This window comes from Salvelinus fontinalis, chromosome 2 (assembly GCF_029448725.1).
Source record: "Salvelinus fontinalis isolate EN_2023a chromosome 2, ASM2944872v1, whole genome shotgun sequence".
NCBI classification, from domain to species: domain Eukaryota; kingdom Metazoa; phylum Chordata; class Actinopteri; order Salmoniformes; family Salmonidae; genus Salvelinus; species Salvelinus fontinalis.
Window position 1 is genome coordinate 66982387 of NC_074666.1, and position 19297 is coordinate 67001683.

The 19297-nt window shown below is 44.3% G+C and overlaps 1 protein-coding gene across 6 annotated transcripts in view; it reads right to left on the minus strand.

Moving 5' to 3' along the window:
- Positions 1–19297, minus strand: part of LOC129823960 (pre-B-cell leukemia transcription factor 1-like) — a 44793-nt gene that overhangs the window by 3654 nt on the left and 21842 nt on the right. For 2 of the 6 annotated variants that reach the window (XM_055883139.1, XM_055883124.1), the window contains 6 exons: positions 8050–8297; positions 7649–7839; positions 7377–7512; positions 6890–7046; positions 1821–1939; positions 167–253 (listed from right to left, as the gene is read on the minus strand). In XM_055883139.1, the coding sequence (XP_055739114.1) occupies positions 167–253; positions 1821–1939; positions 6890–7046; positions 7377–7512; positions 7649–7839; positions 8050–8297 (938 nt within the window). The remainder of the gene's footprint in view (positions 1–166; positions 254–1820; positions 1940–6889; positions 7047–7376; positions 7513–7648; positions 7840–8049; positions 8298–19297) is intronic. The other 4 variants (XM_055883168.1, XM_055883149.1, XM_055883133.1 and 1 more) reach the window with 3 other exon arrangements.

Below are 19297 nucleotides of genomic sequence, written 5' to 3' on the forward strand. Positions count from 1 at the left end.
GTTTTGTTAGACTTTTTAATATAGGCGTGTTGTGACCCTGGTAAAATCCACATGTAAAATGCTCTAAATACATTTGCCTGGACTACAATTACTTTGTTGATAGGCATGCATTTGTTGATAGGCATGCATTTCTTTCGGTCTAAATAAAAGGAGAGGTTTGACTCACGTCAAGGCGGTGTGGGGCGTAGAGGGCGCTAGCGGTCAGCTCCTCATAGCCTGCCGTCAGGCGTGTAACACGGTGCAGGATATCCACCTGGACGGAGACAAGACAGGCGCCATCAGCTACGAGATGCATGCACATATACACACACACACTTTCCTTGTTTTACTACTCTTGTGGGGAGTTTAGGTCCCCCCACAAGGATCGAAGAACACACACACGACCTGGGTTCAAAGGATGTTTCCTTTCAAATACTTTGAGCGCATTTGATTGGCACGGGCTTGGTTCCGTTGTGCCACGCAAGCTCAATCAAGTGCAGGAAAAGTGTTTGAACCCAGGTCTGGTGCACACACACACACACGTAGTTGCACATCAATCAGGGCATAGTCTCACACAAACACAAGTGGGAATTAAAGGAACTTTAAAGCTTCCACAAACCTCTGCTGTATCGGTCAATGCAAAAGCACCATGACTGCTGGTTCCCTACGAGTTAACCTCTGCACACTTCTCTGTACAACCCTGACTTTGGGTTCATACACTATCCATCTGCCTCTCTGCTATCACAGTTCTAACATTACAAGCCGATATCTATTGTTCCTGTATTATTCATTGTTCATTCCAAGATTGATGAGATGAAATGATTTCTACCTAATTTAAAATCACACAATGTTGTATTCTCAGTCATCACTGGTGGAATGCAGAAAATGCTGTCTACAATCCGGTTAGTCAGGGAGAATCTCAATTGCATTCGTGTCCTCTCTCCACCTCCTCAAAACACCTATTGGATGAGAAAGCCAGCGGTCTCGCCCCTTTGACATTCTCCTCCAATGGGTTTTGATAAGGATGCGAAGGGAGCGGACACAAAAGAGTCAAGGAAATGCAACCGAGGAATTTCCCTCCGCCGCTGACACTGACCGGCCAGGCTAACCTCAGGCTGTTCACAGCAGAAATCTGTGGATCCTCTTCAACAACGCCGCACTTCCACAGGTTTACAAACAGCGGAGGGCAACAGCAGAGTAATGGGGAGTAGAGGGGGGGCCTTTGGCTTCCATGGTGACAGGATGGAGAGAGATGGCCATGGGCTGGCTGCTTCCCAAATGGTACCATATCCATCTAAAGTAGTGCACTATATAGGGAATAGGGTGCCATTTGGAGAAGCATATGTGGACCTAGAGATGAAATAGATGGATAAATAACTGGGGGAGGATTGTAAGGTAGGTACACCAAAGGCTTAACTGAAACAAGGTGGAGAGAGGGAGGGAGGGCCAAAATGCACCTGAGGCATGTTTCTCTGCTAAGTGGAACAGGTGCCACAGGGGGTCTTGGGTTGGGTGTTTAGGGATCAGGGGTGAGGAGAGGGAGGTGGGGGTCATCATAGCTAGGAGGAGCTGGTGTCTAGGGATGTTTGGGTCACTGGTTTTGGGGTGGTAAAGTCCCGGAAACCTCCCCAAAATGCCCTGTTTTTTTATAAATACATTTTGTTTGAACAAATTCCAGGATTCCCTTTACTATTCCCTCCCGATTCCAGAAATCCTCCAAACAGGATTGTGAAAACCAGGACATTTTGTGAACGTTACAGGAATTTTGCAAACATATATTGACTGGATTGGAGGGGGTTGGAGCATTGAGGCAGGCTTTCCTAGAGGTCCTCAGTGCCTACCTGGGGCTGCAGAGAGGGGGCGATGTTGAGGACGGCCTCCCCATCCCCGTTGAGGTTCGAGGGGTGCAGGCCGAGGTAGGCAGCAGCAGCGTCGCCTGCATGAGACAAGCTGTATGACCCTGCAGGCAACACACGCTGTGTCAGCCAATCAGGCACCGCAGTGTGCCGGGGTCAGAGATCACAGTTCAACCAGGAAGTTAAAAGTACACTGGCTTTTGAAAAGAGACCGTCATACCCGTGCTCACAACCCATTGGTTAGTGTTGAAAACATGAGGATCGTGGACCAGTCAGAGTGTTTAGAATCAGGTGAGCAATGATTTAGTCGCTCGTGACACAGCCTTCTGGGTGCCAAGACGATCCAATACATTGTACAGCTAGATCCTCAATTTCCACCTTCCTCACGTTGTTGTGAATGAAGTATGAGGCTAGTGCAGGAGAATATGAAATAGCCAAACTATAGGGCCAAATGCAACTTTCTTGTTAGAAACGGACCAAAATCAAGACAACACAAATGTCTTATTACATGAATAACGGTGGTCCGTTTGTCACACTAACAAGTGGGCGACAAAGTGAAATTCAGACAATTATAGTTGTTAAGTCTTGAGTCCTAGTGCTGATACTTGACAGTCCACCAGCGAGGTGTAATCTTACTGCAGGAGAAGCAGACCATGGAAATAGAATCCAGATAATAATATAATAGATTTCTATGAAGCAGACTTACAGTATGGCTCACAATGACAATGGTACATCACCTACCTGCTCCTGTCTGCTTCCTGAGCAAATAGGGGTAGCTGGTACATACGTGTGTGTGTGTAAACACACAGACTACTGTTCAAAAGTTTGGGATCACTTTGAAATGTACTTGTTTTTGAAAGAAAAGCACATTTTTTGTCCATTAAAATATCAAATTGATCAGAAATACAGTGTTGACATTGTTAATGTTGTAAATGACTATTGTAGCTGGAAACAGCAGATTTTTTTATGGAATATCTCAGTGGCGTGCCGTGGGCCTGGGGCCTGGGCCTTCAGTGAGATCCTACACAGTCCCACCCTGAATTAATCCATCTCTCATACCATCATTATGATGCCATGGCTCTAGACACTATACATTTAGACAGAAACGCAGTATAACCAGGCGTTGCGTCACCTTGAAATTGACAAAAATTGACATTTTTGGGTAAACAGTGTTTATCCAAAAACATGACACAGTCAATGAGTCTTTTCAATATTTCCCTATTTTTCATTGTGCAGCTCCGTTGCCCTGCGTGCTTGTTCGTTGAGCTGTAGATCCACTCGGGTGTCCCCAAAAGTTTTCAAAAGCACCATTGCTTGTAAGTGCCCAGCCATACTTTGGTGTCTCGTTGCTGCCTTGGTTAGACAACTCAAGTTTGCAAAGCCAGTGTGGCTCCAAACACCAAATCGATCACTTGTAAATAATAGGCATTCCCAGCAATACAGTTTGCAGTGGTTCTCGGAGCCTGTGAGCCATTGATAGCGCTCGTAGTTGGAACTTTGAAAGTGGCGAACGAACCCCTTTCCCGCCTGTGACAGGCTTTGTAGCGTCGGGCGACCTCTCCTTACAATGTCGAACTTTTCAAGAAAGGTTTGTCTTGAGAATGGCGTTATAATTATATCCTCGACCAAATCGATATCTTCTCCTCCTTCCGCCATTGTGGGTTGAAAAAACAGCTTAGTAGTACGCAAATTAATTTGTTTATCAAATTCAGTTTCCTAGTTCTGAGGTTCTGCATAGACCTGCCCATAGGACCTGCCTCTCAATATTGGTAATCCAATCAAAAGACGTGCACGCACTACGCCTGCTAGCTGGCTCCTGTGTAACACTGGAGCCAGCCAGCAGGCGTACAATAGCCAACTCTAAAGCTAATTGGTTGACACTAAATTTTCATTTCCATTCACTTTAAGCTACAAGCGCCCGCACTGTTGATTCTGAAGGCCTGAGGGCAGATTTTAGACCCCTGGCAACACATGATGGCTGAATATGATTGGATAAAGACATAAAGACATAAAGACCAGCCCTCAATCTCAACCTGGGGCTGGAAGCAGTGCAACCAAGAGGAAAGCTATGAAATGAAGAGTATAACTCTTACTCTGGGGAATAATTTAATACATTTGTGGGAAAATTTTTAAAAATATATATATATTCTGATGTTTAGGCCAGCAGAGAAGGCCTTGCTGGCCCTGACAGCCCACCACTGGAATATCTACATAGGCCCATTATCAGCAACCATCACTCCTGTGTTCCAATGACACGTTGTGTTAGCTAATCCAAGTTGATCATTTTAAAAGGCTAATTGATCATTAGAAAACCCTTTTGCAATTATGTTAACACAGCTGAAAACGGTTGCCCTGATTAACTTTTGTGATAGGGGGCAGGATTTTCACTATGATGAATAGCGTGCCCAGAGTGAACTGCCTCCTACACTGTCCCAGATGCTAATATATGCATATTATTATTACTATTGGATATAAAACACTAAAAAACTGTTTGAACGATGTCTGTGAGTATAACAGAACTCATATGGCAGGCAAAAACCTGAGAAAAAAATCCAAACAGGAAGTGAGAATTCTGAGGCTGGTTGATTTAACTCATCGCCTATTCAAATCCCAGTAAGATATGGATCTTGGCACTTCCTACGCCTTCCACTAGATGTAAACAGTCTGTAGAACATTGAATGAAGCCTCTACTGTGATGTGGGGCCGAATGGGAGGTGTTTCAGTCAGTGGTCTGGCAGAGTGCCAGTTCTTGGTCACGCGCATTCCAAATGATATCGCCTTGCATTCCAATACTTCTGTAGACACAAAGGAATTCTCCGGTTGGAACGTTATTTAATATTTATGATAACATCCTGAAGATTGATTCTCTACTTAGTTTGACACGTTTATTCGACCTGTAATATAACTTTTTGAAGTTTTCGTCCGACGTTCGCCTGGATCTGCACCAGCGTTTGGACATGTGTACTAAACATGCTAGCAAAAGTAGCTACTTGGACATAAGTAATGGACATTATCGAACAAAACAACGATTTATTGTGGAACTAGGATTCCTGGGAGTGCATTCTGATGAAGATCAAAGGTAAGGGAATATTTATGATGTAATTTCGTATTTCTGTTGACTCCAACATGGTGGAGATGTTTATATCTGAGCGCCGTCTCAGATTATTGCACGGTGTGCTTTTTCCATAAAGTTTTTTTGAAATCTGACACAGCGGTTGCATTAAGAACAAGTCTATCTTTAATTCTATGTAAATCATGCATCTTTCATCAAAGTGTATGATGAGTATTTCTGTTATTAGATGTGGCTCTCTGCAATTTCTCCAGATATTTTGGAGGCATTTCAGAACATGGCGCCAATGTAAACACAAGTCTCAACATCAACATTGAAGAGGTGATGCCGGGATGCTGGCCTTCTAGGCAGAGTTGCAAAGAAAAAGCAATATCTCAGACTTGCCAAAAAATATATATATATTAAGATGGGCAAAAGAACACAGACACTGGACAGAGGAACTCTGCCTAGAGGGCCAGCGTCCCAGAGTCGCCTCTTCACTGTTGACGTTGAGACTGGTGTTTTGCGGGTACTATTTAATGAAGCTGCCAGTTGAGGACTTGTGAGGCATCTGTTTCTCAAACTACACTCTAATGTACTTGTCCTCTTGCTCAGTTGTGCACCGGGGCCTCCCACTCCTCTTTCTATTCTGGTTAGAGCCAGTTTGCGCTGTTCTGTGAAGGGAGTAGTGGCAGATCTTCAGTTTCTTGCACAGAATAGCCTTCATTTCTGAGAACAATAGACTGACGAGTTTCAGAAGAAAGTACTTTGTTTCTGGCTATTTTGAGCCTGTAATCAAACCGAAATATGCTGATGCTCCAGATACTCAACTAGTCTAAAAAAAAAATGCTTGTTTTATTGCTTCTTTAAATCAGGGCAACAGTTTTCAGCTGTGCTAACATAATTGCAAAAGGGTTTTCTAATGATCAATTAGCCTTTTAAAATGATCAACTTGGATTAGCTAACAACGTGCCATTGGAACACAGGAGTGATGGTAGCTGATAATGGGCCTCTGTACGCCTATGTGGATATTGCATTTTTTTTTTTTTTTTAAGCAGTTTCCGGCTACAATAGTCATTTACAACATTAAAATGTCTACGCTGTATTTGATGTTATTATAAAATGGTCCCCCCAAAAATGTGCTTTTCTTTCAAAAACAAGGACATTTCTAAGTGACCCCAAACTTTTGAACGGTAGTGTGTGTGTGTGTGTGTGTGTGTGTGTGTGTGTGTGTGTGTGTGTGTGTGTGTGTGTGTGTGTGTGTATTGTACACTAATGTAAAGGTGTTCTGGCTGCTACATAAAGACAGAGCCGAATGGGAGGTAGGGGACTGTGGGAGTTTGCAGTAGTAGTAGGATAAATAAATAAGAAATATATCAGGTTAAAATGATGACATCGAAAGAGGAAGTGGTGAAATTGAACAGAAACAGACATTCAGAAAGAAAAAAATACATTTGTTAGTGAATTGGATTTATAATCCGATGGGGGAAGATGGTCATTTCCTACTAAGAGATATTGCTTAGGGCAATAGCCCAGCATCTAAGACACTGCTAAGTCAAGCTACATTTATCCCTGAAAATGACCACTTTCTACAACATTAAAGCAACTTTTAACGAGGAGATTATCGATTTGGTCTTAAAAAAAACTCCACTATAGAACATCTGTGAGCGCAATAACATCACAGCAATGCATCAGACACCAAACAAGCAGAGGAACAGAAGAAAAGTCACATGGAGAGCCAGACAACAGACAGAGGCAGACAGACAGCCAGGCAGACAGCCAGCCAGGCAGGCAGGCACGCAGCCAGACAGCAATGCAGACAGGACAGACAGCAATGCAGACATTGTCCTCATTCTGTGTATGTGGTTCTACACTTCTACCAGTGTGTATGAACTACAATGTGTGTGTAATAGCATGGACCTCAGCTGATTGGTGTTGGGAGGCAGGGTGATTGAGATGGATGGAGGGGTGGGGGTCAGGGGTGGTTGGTAGGGGCACACGGTACCTGAGTTGGGCGTCGCCGGAGAGTTAGCCTGGCTAGCCTGCGCCGACACGCTGGCAGCATCCACCGCTGTTTTAACTGCGTAGAGGTTCGCTTCCTCCTGGAACTTACCAATGTTCTTCTTGTACCGTATTCTCTTGTTGCCGAACCAATTAGAAACCTGAGGGGGAGACGGACAGACACCAGTGTATTAGTCAGCGTATCCCCTAGATGTCTTTCCAAGGTTGTATTCATCAGTGCACGCCGTAGCAAAATGTTTCCCAACGGAAAACGAAAACAAGCGTTTCGTACTGGAAAATGTCAGGTAGTCCATCCCTGTTTCAGTACATTTTCAGTCACCTGACACTTTCAATTGAAACCAAATAAAGACAAATTATTTTAGGCAGGGGAACAGACCCCCTACCTATACATTAGAAGGGAAAAAGCTGGTTTCAGTACTGGTAAGTCCACTGGCAGCAGAAGTGTATGGTGCGGTATGGTGGTGCAGTACCTGGGAGACGGTGATGGCACACTTCTTGGCCAGCTCTTCTTTAGCCTCCTCACTGGGGTAGGGATTGGACAGGTGGGAGTAGAAGTACTCGTTCAGAACCTCTGTAGCCTGCTTGTTGAAGTTACGCCTCTTACGCCTGACAGAGACATTGATACGAGACACACACACAAAGTCAGTCAGACAATATTCATCTCTGAATTAAAAAAAAAAAAAAAAAGCCCTGCAGGTAACAAATTAAATTACAGCAAAACTCTTGAGAAGCACAGACAGACCTGGCGTCGAGGAATCTGGAGCGTAGGATCATGACGGCCTCGCAGGTGCTCTGTTTGAGCTGCATCTGGATGGAGCTGAACTTGCGGTGGATGATGGCCACCATGCGCTCGATCTCCTTGGGAGAGATGGGCCGCGTGCGACTCTGCTCCCTCAGCAGGTTCATCACGTGGTTGGTGAACTCACTGCATGCCTGGGGTGTAGGGGGCAGAGGAGGAGGATGAGAAGGAGGGAGAAATGAGACTATCAACATTTTCTTTTTACTTAAATTCAGTCCAGTTACACAAAATAACAAATTCCCACGAAAACACTCATCTTTGAAGGTGAGAGAGAAATACGCGTGTGCTGTTTTTCTCCAGCTTAGATTGGTAAATCTGTGTAAATGTGTCTCCCTCTCTCCTACCTGTTCATATTTCTCCAGCTCAGAGTGGTAGATCTGTCTGATCTGGGCCAGCTTGGCTCTGTAGTCTGAGTGTTCGACGCCTCCGTCGGCGCCGGGCGACCCTCCTGCTGCTGCTGCAGCCGCCGCCGCTGCAGCCGAGCCCCCGCCCTTCTCCGGGCCAGACACGCCCTCGGCCAGTAGCATGTTGTCCAGACGCATAATCTGGGGGTCTGGGGGGTCCTCATCCTGAATGCCTCGGATACTCAGCACTGAAGAGGCAAAGAGAGAGAAATTCAATAGGTCAATCAGGCATTAAGGATAAGGGAACACCGTGTCTCAATTGCAACGTCGGAGTCATTTAGATTCCACCCCTTATCCGACTCTAGGCACTTGAGGTAGATCTGAAGAAGTTGGATAGGTATAGGCAATATGGTAATAACACTCTCAGATAGGACAGGTAGGATGTTTGTCATACTGCTTAGGCTAAAGGCTTCTCCTATCCAATTTCTTTCAGATCTTAAGAAGTGCCTCAGCTAGGGGTAGTTTCTGGACTGGGGCCTTAGTTTTGAATTTTAATGTACTGGAAAAAGCCTCCAAATAGGCAAAACTGTACTTTCTCTACCGGAGAGGATGATTATTCCGGGTTCCAGCGGATGCAAGGGAAGGGAGGACAGTAGGACACTTCATCAATACTAAAACCTCAAGGAGAAGTGCCCGAGCTGTCAAAACAACCCTGTCGACTCACTCTCCCGAGTCACTTGGCTATGAGTCCCTAATGGCATCCTAAAAGTAGTGCACGTTAAAAGGGGTTTGGGTTCCATTTGGGACACACAAATTCTTCAGTGAATTCTAAATTAGCAGTACCCTATTCTAACACCAGGTGGCAGTGTGGCGCCTCAGTCAGTGTCAGGCTGCCAGTACAGAGCAGAGAGAGGCAGGCAGCAGCAACATGAGGCATGGGCAGAGTAATGGGAGTGCATGTGCTGTCACTGCAAGCTCGGCTGGCCATAAGTACAGCTTTCAGCCGCTCTGCTATTCCACTGTATTAAACCCAGGACCTCTGTCAGCCCCCAGCCACACACTCATCTCTCCCTCTTACAGATAGACAACCACACACGGAGGCACACAGTACACACTCAGACGCAACACACACAGGTGCAAACAGACACGCACATTGGTCTCAATGCAGACTCCTATACACAAAGACACTGACTCACAGCCTTTGTTTTAACACTATCATGCCGTACTGTACCTTGTCCTGCACCCTAACCAAGCTAGCACTGTACATCTTGGCTTGGTTTGGCTCTGTAGAGTGAAAGGGGTATACGAGGACTGTAGCATTCCTGTATTAAAGCCAAGACCATTAACTCTCTCAGAGCCTGTTCTATCCAACTTACTATTCTGCTGTTCACAGTACAGGAATATATACTGAACAAAAATATGAAACGCAACATGTAAAGTGTTGGTCCCATGTTCATGAGCAGAAATAAAAGATTGCACAAAATGCTTATTTCTCTCCAATTTTGTGCACAAATTTCTTTACATCCCTGTTAGTGAGCATTTCTCCTTTGTCAAGAAAATCCATCCACCTGACAGGTGTGGCATATCAAGAAGCTGATTAAAGAGCACGATCATCACACAGGTGCACCTTGTGCCGGGGGCAATAAAAGGCCACTTAATGTGCGGTTTTGTCACACAACACCACAGATGTCTCAAGTTGAGGGTGCGTGCAATTGGCATGCTGACTACAGGAAAGTCCACCAGAGCTGTTGCCAGATAATTTAATGTTAATTTCTCTACCATAAGCCACCTCCAACGTTGTTTTAGAGAATTGGAAAGTACGCCCAACCGGCCTCACAACGTGTAACCACACCAGCCCAAGACCTTCACATCCGGGCTTCTTCACCTACAGGATCATCAGAGACCAGCTGATGAAACTGAGGAGTATTTCGGTCTGTAATAAAGCCCTTTTCTGGGGGAAAAAAACGAATTGGACTGGCTGAGCCTGGCTCCCCAGTGGGTGGGCCTATGCCCTCCCAGGCCTGCACCCCTGCCCATTCATGTGAAATCGATAGACTATGGCCTAATGAATTTATTTCAATTGACTGATTTCCTTTTATGAACTGTAAAATCGTCAAAATTGTTGCGTTTATATTTTTGTTCAGTATATAATGTGTGTGTATGTCCAAGGGGTTGGGTACAGAAGGATACATTTCCCTCTTGCATGGATAAATAAAGTATTTTTGTTAAAGCCATAACTAGCAGCTGTTCTATACAGTTTACAGTTCTGGAACAGAGGAATGACAGGAAATAATTATATTTCTACCGGCTTTGTTCTCTCTGGGTTAACACAGCCATGAGAGAGAGTTCTTCAGAAGAGTAAATACATCATTTGGGATATTTCCTGCAGTTCAATGGTAAATGATATAGGCCTATCCATTGATTCTTGAAAAGTATACACAACCAAGTGGCAGGGCCTGCTGTTGGACTGGAACACCAACTCTGGATTGGGGCTTTAATGTGCAGTTACACTTGAGATAAAACGATGTTTCCACAATAAAGTCAGTATCCTTTCGGTTAGTGTACTACTTTAAAGTGCATCCTAACAATTCTGCCCACTCCCCCTCCCCAATGGTCTCCCTCTCTTCTCTCAACTTTCCCTCTTTTTCTATAAACTTTTCTCCCCTGCTGTTGTTCTCTTTTTCTTGTTCCCTCCGTTGTTTTCTCCATCTAGCTCCTCTCTCTGTTCTCTCCGAGACACATTCCTTCACTGTTGCTCCCCCTCTCATCCCCGCTCACGGCTCAGGAATGCAGCAGACCCAGCCGACTGAACTAATGACCCCGATTGGCCCATCGCTCTCTCTCCCCCTCTCCACTCACAAAGCTACACTTTGGTACTTATAGGCTAGGTAGAGAGAAAGTGCTTTTACGATGTGCATGCAAACTATGCACCTACTTGCTAAGTTTCCAAGAGTTGTGTGTGCTTGTGAGTAGATTGTGTTTTAAGTGTTAGAGGATTAGCTTATCTTGTGTGTGTGTGCTCTCCAGTAAGTCTGTAGCTTCCAGACTGTGTGTGTTCGTGCGTGTGTGTAGAAGTCAGTCTGAGCTGTCCCGTCCCAGACAAACCATTTCCCGATCCAGCAGAGGCAGCAGACAGTGCAATACACCGGAGGCCCAGAATATTCAGACATCGGCTCAAAAAACATGAAATAGTATTTGTTACCTACCAAATGTTTAGCTGCGCTCGTCTAGACCAACAACGTCAATGGAATAGTCCCAAAGGTACAAACCCCACCCATCTAGCACTCCAGGCAAAACGCACTTCTTCAAAAAAAAGTGCTTTTGGTCAGTTAGTGTTATACATGGATGCAGTGGTCATTGAAGGAGTAGCCAACTGACCGGCAGCACAAGAGGTCAACAATGCCTCTCCGGGTCTTTCCCCTCCATCCTGCCCCACCTCTCTGCTTACACACACCCTCCAACCCCCCCCCCCCCCCCAGTTCTCATTATTATAGCCCCCAGCTGTAGCCCCTAATGACCTCAGATTCTCCTAATTACTCCAATTATTAAGCTGTGAATTCTGACAATCGCACACATCTATTAGGGCCTACGCACTCAGTAGTCGTAATGCATTTTCCAATAAAGCAATAAGGAGCTGGTGTTCGCAGCCACAATACAATTATATAGTAAAAAAGGCACCCTAGGTTGTGTGGCATTGAGACAGGCAGCGAGACGAGAGGAGAAGAGCTACAGCCATACTATGAAATATTCAGGCTCTCCAGCTGGGGTTTCCACTGCATACATAATCCTGAAGCTCATTCCTGCCTCACAGCCAATATTGCTATGCACACAGGCTAAAACGCAATTGTGCGTAGTAGGCCTAGTAGGTAGCGCAGGTAGGTAGGTACACACTCTAGGCCCCTCAAACTCAACTCTGGACCTCAAAGCCAGTTCCACTGCATTTTGTTTCTTCTCCATTGTTCCCCTCTAATCAGGGAGTGATTTAGACCAGGGAAACCAGGTGGGTAATTAATGATCAGGTAGAACAGAAAAGCAGCAGGCTCCGGACCTCGTAGGGTCAGAGTTGAGAAGCCCTGCTCTCGGCCTACTTGTGTGGCAGGGTGACGTTGAAGGCTACCCCTAATAGAGCAGCAGTGTATTCAGTACATTAGGGGGAGATGCATGTACCCCAAACACATTTCAGGCCTTCCATCCCTCAGCTCATGGCAGACACACTTTTTATCCCACATCTGTCTTCTCTCTTCTCTCGCTCTGTCCTGCATCCCCTTTTCACTCCCACCCCACACCCTCCCCTGCATCCCCCTTTCTCGGCACCCCCCTCACTCCAGCGCCTCTCGCTCTCCATTTCAGTTGAGTTCTCCATGTGAGCTGCAATCCCTCATGCTGTCAGCCCCCACCTCTCCTCCTCCTCTCCTCCCTCCATCTCCTCCTCCTCCTCCTCTCCCTGTAGACAGACAGGATTAGCATTTTAATTGCCTCAGCTCCCTTGGGTATTCTCAGCCTTCCACTGAGGGAGCGAACCGGGGAGAGAGAGAGAAAGAGAAGGGGGGGAGAGAAAAAGTAAGGATAGAGGGCAGCCTAGAAGGAGAACCAAGGAGAATTGGAAAAACAAGGGAGTCACAGGAGGACATAAAAGCAGAGAGAGGCAGAGGAAGAAGATGAGGGGAAAAAGGCAAGAGGGAACAGCAGAATAAGAACGCTTCAGAAATGCTCCTGCTACTATACCGTAACTGGATCCAGAAGAAAACAAATGGTCCAACAGGAAGGAGGTTCCAAGCTACACAACCTCCACAAAAGAAGGAACTACATACGAGTCAAGGCTTGACATTCTGGCGAATTCGCCATCAGTACCAAGTAAAAGTCACTGGCCCAAATGAGAGAGAGAAAAAAAAAAACTGGTCTTCACAGAGAAGAGGAGGATGTGCAATAAACCCTTTGAAATAAATTCACTATGAGCAAAGTTCCCAGTCGATGACTAGGTTGAGAATATGATAAAAAAATATCACATATAAAAGCAAAATATCACACATTTTCAACCTAGGTCTATGACACCCATAGACTTCTATAAGGTACTATAGAAATAAAGTACTCTGTAAATCGAAAATTTGATGATGAAAGCAACCTAGTGGCATCAGAAAGGAAGAGCGTAAAGTGACTCTGGACCCCGGGAGGAAATTGAAGACTGTTACTGAACCCACAAGTTGAATTAGGATCCCCATGCTACAGCTGGTGTCGTCTGAGTGCTGTCTGGAGTACTAGTCCTAATCCAGGGGTATCCTCTTCCATTTTCCCTCCTAACCTCTAGTACAAATAATATATCCCTGGTGTAACAGAGGTCGGGAACCACTCTGTTTATATTTATTTAACTAGGCAAGTAACTTAAGAATAAATACTTATTTACAACGACTGCCTACCCCGGCCAAACCCTAACACTGGGCCAGTTGTGCGCCGCCCTATGGTACTCACCAATCACAGCCTAGTGACACCTCTAGCACTGAGATGCAGTGCCTTAGACCGCTGCGCCACTCGGGAGGCCTGATAAAGACTTATCTTGCCTGAGACCTGAAGACTTCCAAGGCTTTAGCTCAACAGGCTAACAATCTCGAAACAAAACGTTTTAGTCTATCGAGTGGTACTTTTTGGAGAGGGTCAGTAGTAAACTGTGGATGTGTCAGGTCCTGCTTTAAGCAGCGTCTGTGGATGTGTTGGTCCTCTAAACTGAAGCCCTGTGGCACACACACAAACACACAAAAACAAACAAGCGGTCACACAAATGGTCAGTGTGCTTCCTTCCTGAGCGAGGGAGGGAGTGGTGAGTGGTCAGTGTCAACACCGTGTGATGAGGGGTGTGAATGGGAGATGTCCCACCCTGGGCAAACACAGCGAATACCATTAAGCATGAAATTAACCCTTTGTTAACTAGAGGCTCAACACACACCTCCTGTTCTCAGGTGCTCTATATGAGCCTATACCATCCAACACATTCTCCATAATAAGCATCCACTAGAAGAGCAGCAGGCATGAGATGAAGAGAGGAGGAGTGCGAGGCAGCAGGGTATTTTACATTTTTTCCTTTATTTAACTAGGTTAGTCAGTTAAGGACAAATTCTTATTTACAATGACGGCCTACCCCGGCCAACTAGAACCAGGACAACGCTGGGCCAATTTTTTGCCGCCCTATGCGACTCCCAATCACGGCCGGTTGTGATACAGCCTGAAAACGAACCAGGGTCTGTAGTGACGACTCCAGCACTGGAGATTCAGTACCTTAGACCGCTGCGCCACTCGGGAGCTCTCCAAAAGAGATTAGGTAGATGTATCCCTTAAAAGTGGCCGTAGTCCCTCTATCCCTCCTTCACTCGCTCTCCTAGTGTTGTCATGACACCAGAATTTTGACTGATACCAGGTTTAGTATCAAAATACCACGTAAAAAGAAAAAGATTATTAGCCAAAAATCACAGAATTGCAGTTGACGCAGACAGAAACTCTTCTACTGCTCTGTTCAACCATTGGGCATCTTTTGAGTTCAATCTCATTACATTAAATGTGATGTTATAATTAAGTCTATGATTTGATAGAGCAGTCTGACTGAGCAGTGGTAGGCAGCAGCAGGCTCGTAAGCATTCATTCAAACAAACTTTCCTGCGTTTGCCAGCAGTTCGTAGCAATGCACAAGCATTAGCAATTAAACAACACAATGTAACTCCAAGTCAATCACACTTCTGTGAAATCAAACTGTCCACTTAGGAAGCAACACTGATTGACAATAAATTTCACATGCTGTTGTGCAAATGGAATAGACAAAAGGTGGAAATTATAGGCAATTATCAAGACACCCCCCAATAAAGAACTGGTTCTGCAGGTGGTGACCACAGACCACTTCTCAGTTCCTATGCTTCCTGGCTGATGTTTTGGTCACTTTGAATGCTGGCGGTGCTTTCACTCTAGTGGTAGCATGAGACGGAGTCTACAACCCACACAAGTGGCTCAGGTAGTGCAGCTCATCCAGGATGGCACATCAATGCAAGCTGTGGCAAGAAGGTTTGCTGTGTCTGTCAGCGTAGTGTCCAGAGCATAGAGGCGCTACCAGGAGACAGGCCAGTACATCAGGAGACGTGGAGGAGGCCGTAGGAGGGCAACAACCCAGCAGCGGGACCGCTACCTCCGCCTTTGTGCAAGGAGGGGCACTGCCAGAGCCCTGCAAAATGACCTCCAGCAGGCCACAAATGTGCACAGTAACAATTGACTTGAATAGTAAATCTCTATTCGATATACTGGGTAAATCAAGATGTAGCCTAGGAGGCCTATTCACAATACAGGTGTATGCATATTCAATAGCATTGAGTTATTGAGCTTGTTTTCATTGATTTCATGTGACTATAGATGAAACAATCGGTTTCCCTTCCATTTGGGACTTATTTTATTGTACTGATCAACAACATTTGCATAATCTCTTCTTTTATAAAACGTTTGCACGGTCTCTTTAAACCCAGTAATGATGTCATTCATGACGAGGCACACGCCCACACAGTCCGTTGAGGTCGTGAGAAAGAGATATGGCGACAGGCGAAGGGGGAAAGTTTCTTTGGACATGGGGAGACGATTAAGTTAAACGTTTTTTGGAGACAATCATCATATTTTGCGTTATGCTTGTATATTATCACAAACAAAGTACTAGGGTAGTGAATTGATGTTAGCTTCCACAGTAAGCTAGCAAGGAAAGCTAGCCTACAAAGCTGGAAGCTACCGGTATCTTCTTGCATTGGAAAGTGTTCTAGCCTGTATGGACATTGTTTTGCGAACAGTAATGAACAGTTAAAACATTTCTACGTGCTGTGTTGCATTATTCAAGTCTTTTAACTTCTGTGCAGCATGAGTGGGGAGCTAACATGATGCAGTCCAGACTCCCAGTGCTCTAGCGAATGAGTAAGTGGAGCAGACAAGAGGCAGGAATGGTGCACTCGTGCTATAAGGAGACAGACTTGATCCTCTCAATCAGTATACAACCTGAGGCACATTTGACTGAAGTACCGAAAGTAACAAATTCTAGTATCGAACCGTTTTTCATGTTCTAGTATCAAAAAAGTATGACGTTTCAGTATACCGTACAACACCTCTCCCTTTCCCCCTCCATCCTTCTCCCTCTCAAATCAAATGTTATGTCACATGCACCAGGTGTAGACCTCACCATGAAATGCTTACTTAGTCCCTTCATAAAAAAATAATAATAATAATGTTTTAAACTGCGTTGTTGGTTTAGTAAAAATATCTGCAAAAATGTATTGAAAAAAATATAAAAGTTCCTAAAACAAGGCTATATAAAAGGGGTGCGGGGGGGTACAGGTTAGTCGAGGTGATATGTACATATAGGCTCCCTGTCTTCCCTCTCATCAGCCCAGCTGCCTGCTTTCCCGTGCTCGTTAAGAGTGGCCTCTGAAGGAGCTCCTAAAGACTTTGAAAAATGAACGCTCATTTGAGAGGTTGTTCATTTCCACTGATATGCAAATGAGGTGGCAATTAAGCAGTAGATCAGAGGAGCAGTGGCCATTTATAACGAACCAACGAGCACCATGACAGAGTCAGATGTTACCGTGGAGAGCTGGAGAAGCTATCCCCGCATGTTGGTTGTCTGTGTCTGTCTGATTACACTAGCACTAACTCTAATCAAACACACAGATTCAGCAGTTATACTAAAAAGTATTATAGCACAAATCTAGGGTACTGGTAAGTAGGTACTACAATGTACTCTCTAATTAGTTAAGCTACTCACAAACATAGCCTGCTTGAAACAAACTCTACAGCCTGTAGAGCAGGGTTCCAAGTGGTTTTATTTGGCCCTCCAAGTTGTCTGAGAAAAAAATTGATGAATTTTCATTGTTGGACAGAAGACTAAAAACTAGAGGTCAAGTTTTCATAATCGGTAAAATCTGCATTTTTGGACGCCATTATGGCCGATTACATTGTAATCTACGAGGAGACTGCGTGGCAGGCTGACTACCTGTTACGCGAGTGCAGCAAGGAGCCAAGGTAAGTTGCTAGCTAGCATTAAACAAATCAATCTTAACATAAATCACTAGTTAACTACACATGGTTGATGATATTACTAGTTTAACTAGCTTGTCCTGCGTTGCATATTATCAATGCGGTGCCTGTTAATTTATCATCGAATCACAGCCTACTTTGCCAAACGGGTGATGATTTAACAAAAGCGCATTTGTGAAAAAAGCACAATCGTTGCACCAATGTACCTAACCATGAACATCAATACCTTCATTAAAAACAATACACAAGTATATTTCTTTAAACCTGCATATTTAGTTAAAATAAATTCATGTTTAGCAGGCAACATTTACTAGGGAAATTGTGTCACTACTCTTGCGTTCAATGCCAGCAGAGTCGGGGTATATGCAGCAGTTTGGGCCGCCTGGCCCGTTGCGAACTGTGTGAAGACCATTTCTTCCTAACAAAGACCGTAATCAATCTGCCAGAATTTTACACAATTATGACATAACATTGAAGGTTGTGCAATGTAACAGCAATATTTAGACTTAGGGTTGCCACCCGTTAGATATAATGCGGAAGGGTTCCGTATTTCACTGAAAGAATAAACCCCCCCCCCCCCCCCCCGAAATGATAGTTTCCGGATTCAACCATTTTAATGACCTACGGCTCATATTTCTGTGTGTTTAATATTATAATTAAGTCTAATGATTTGAGAGAGCAGTCTGACTGAGCGGTGGTAGGCAGCAGCAGGCTCGTAAGCATTCATTCAAACAAGCACTTTCCTGCGTTTGCCAGCAGCTCTCAGCAATGCTTGAAGCACAGCGCTGTTTATGACTTCAAACCTATTAACTCCCGAGATTAGGCTGGCAATACTATAGTGCCTATAAGAACATCCAGTAGTCAAAGGTATATGAAATAGAAATGGTAGAGAAAGAAATAGTCCTATAATAACTACAACCTAAAACTTCTTAACTGGGAATATTGAAGACTCATGTTAAAAGGAACCAGCAGCTTTGTTTCATATGTTTTCGTGTTCTGAGCAAGGAACTTAAACGTTAGCTTTTTTTACATGGCACATATTGCACTTTTACTTTCTTCTCCAACACTGTGTTTTTGCATTATTTCAACCAAATTGAACATGTTTCATTATTTATTATTTATTTGAGACTAAATTGATTTTATTTATGTATTATATTAAGTTAAAATAAAAGTCTTCATTCAGTATTGTTGTAATTGTCATTATTACAAATATATATATACAAAAATTGGCCGATAAATCGGTATCGTCTTTTTTTGGTCCTCCAATAAATCGGTATCGGCGTTAAAAAATTATTTTAAAAAAATCTTAAAATCGGTCGACCTCTAGGAAACACTAGGAAATCAGCTCCAACTGATTTTAAATTGAAGAAATCTGTTCCAAAGTTCTCCCATGCATAAGCGAGACATGTGATTGTATACAAAATGTAAGCAAGGTTTGAAATTGTTTTAGTCCAATTATATCCGTTTGGGCTTCTTGTGAAAAATTATTTGTAATTATCTTCCAGCCTTCCGACCATCCACTCAATAATTAATTTTTTATTTTAATAAAAATTGCCCCGTCCCTGAACCTAGTTGATGATCCCTGCTGCAGAGCAAGTTTTGTTAATGTGCATTCTTATATGAGTGTTGTGTTTACACCTTTGTGGGAGACTGTCAGATTAGAGTAGATTAACCAACAGGCTGTATCCAAAGCCTAAATCCAAGGTGTCACCAATCTAATCTCCGTCTCCGGAGAACAACACAGCAGCTCCACAGGCTTACCAGGAGAAGGGGTCCTTAATACCGCCAATAACCCTCAACACACTACCTAATCCTGGGCAGTTTCCGTGACAGTCACACACACACCATGGAAGGCGCTGAGTTAAAGAATTATATCCAAGTGAGTGATGGTCTTTTTTCACTTATGTCTAACAGTGGTTCTGATCAAAAGTAATGCACTCTAAAAAGGCATGGTGTGTGTGTAAAACACATTCTCTCTGGGACTCCGGTTGGTGTGGAGGAGTTCTACAAGCTTTTAGCCTGGTCGCAGATCTGTTTGTGTCATCTTGCCAACTCCTATGTTCATTGTCTGGCAAGACAGCACCAACATATCTGGGACCAGGCTAGAAGGCTCCCTTTCATCAATTGTAATTAATCCTTAATTAGTGGGTTTAGGGCACTGGGAGCTCCGACACTCCAACCGCCCGCCACTGCCACCTTTAATGCA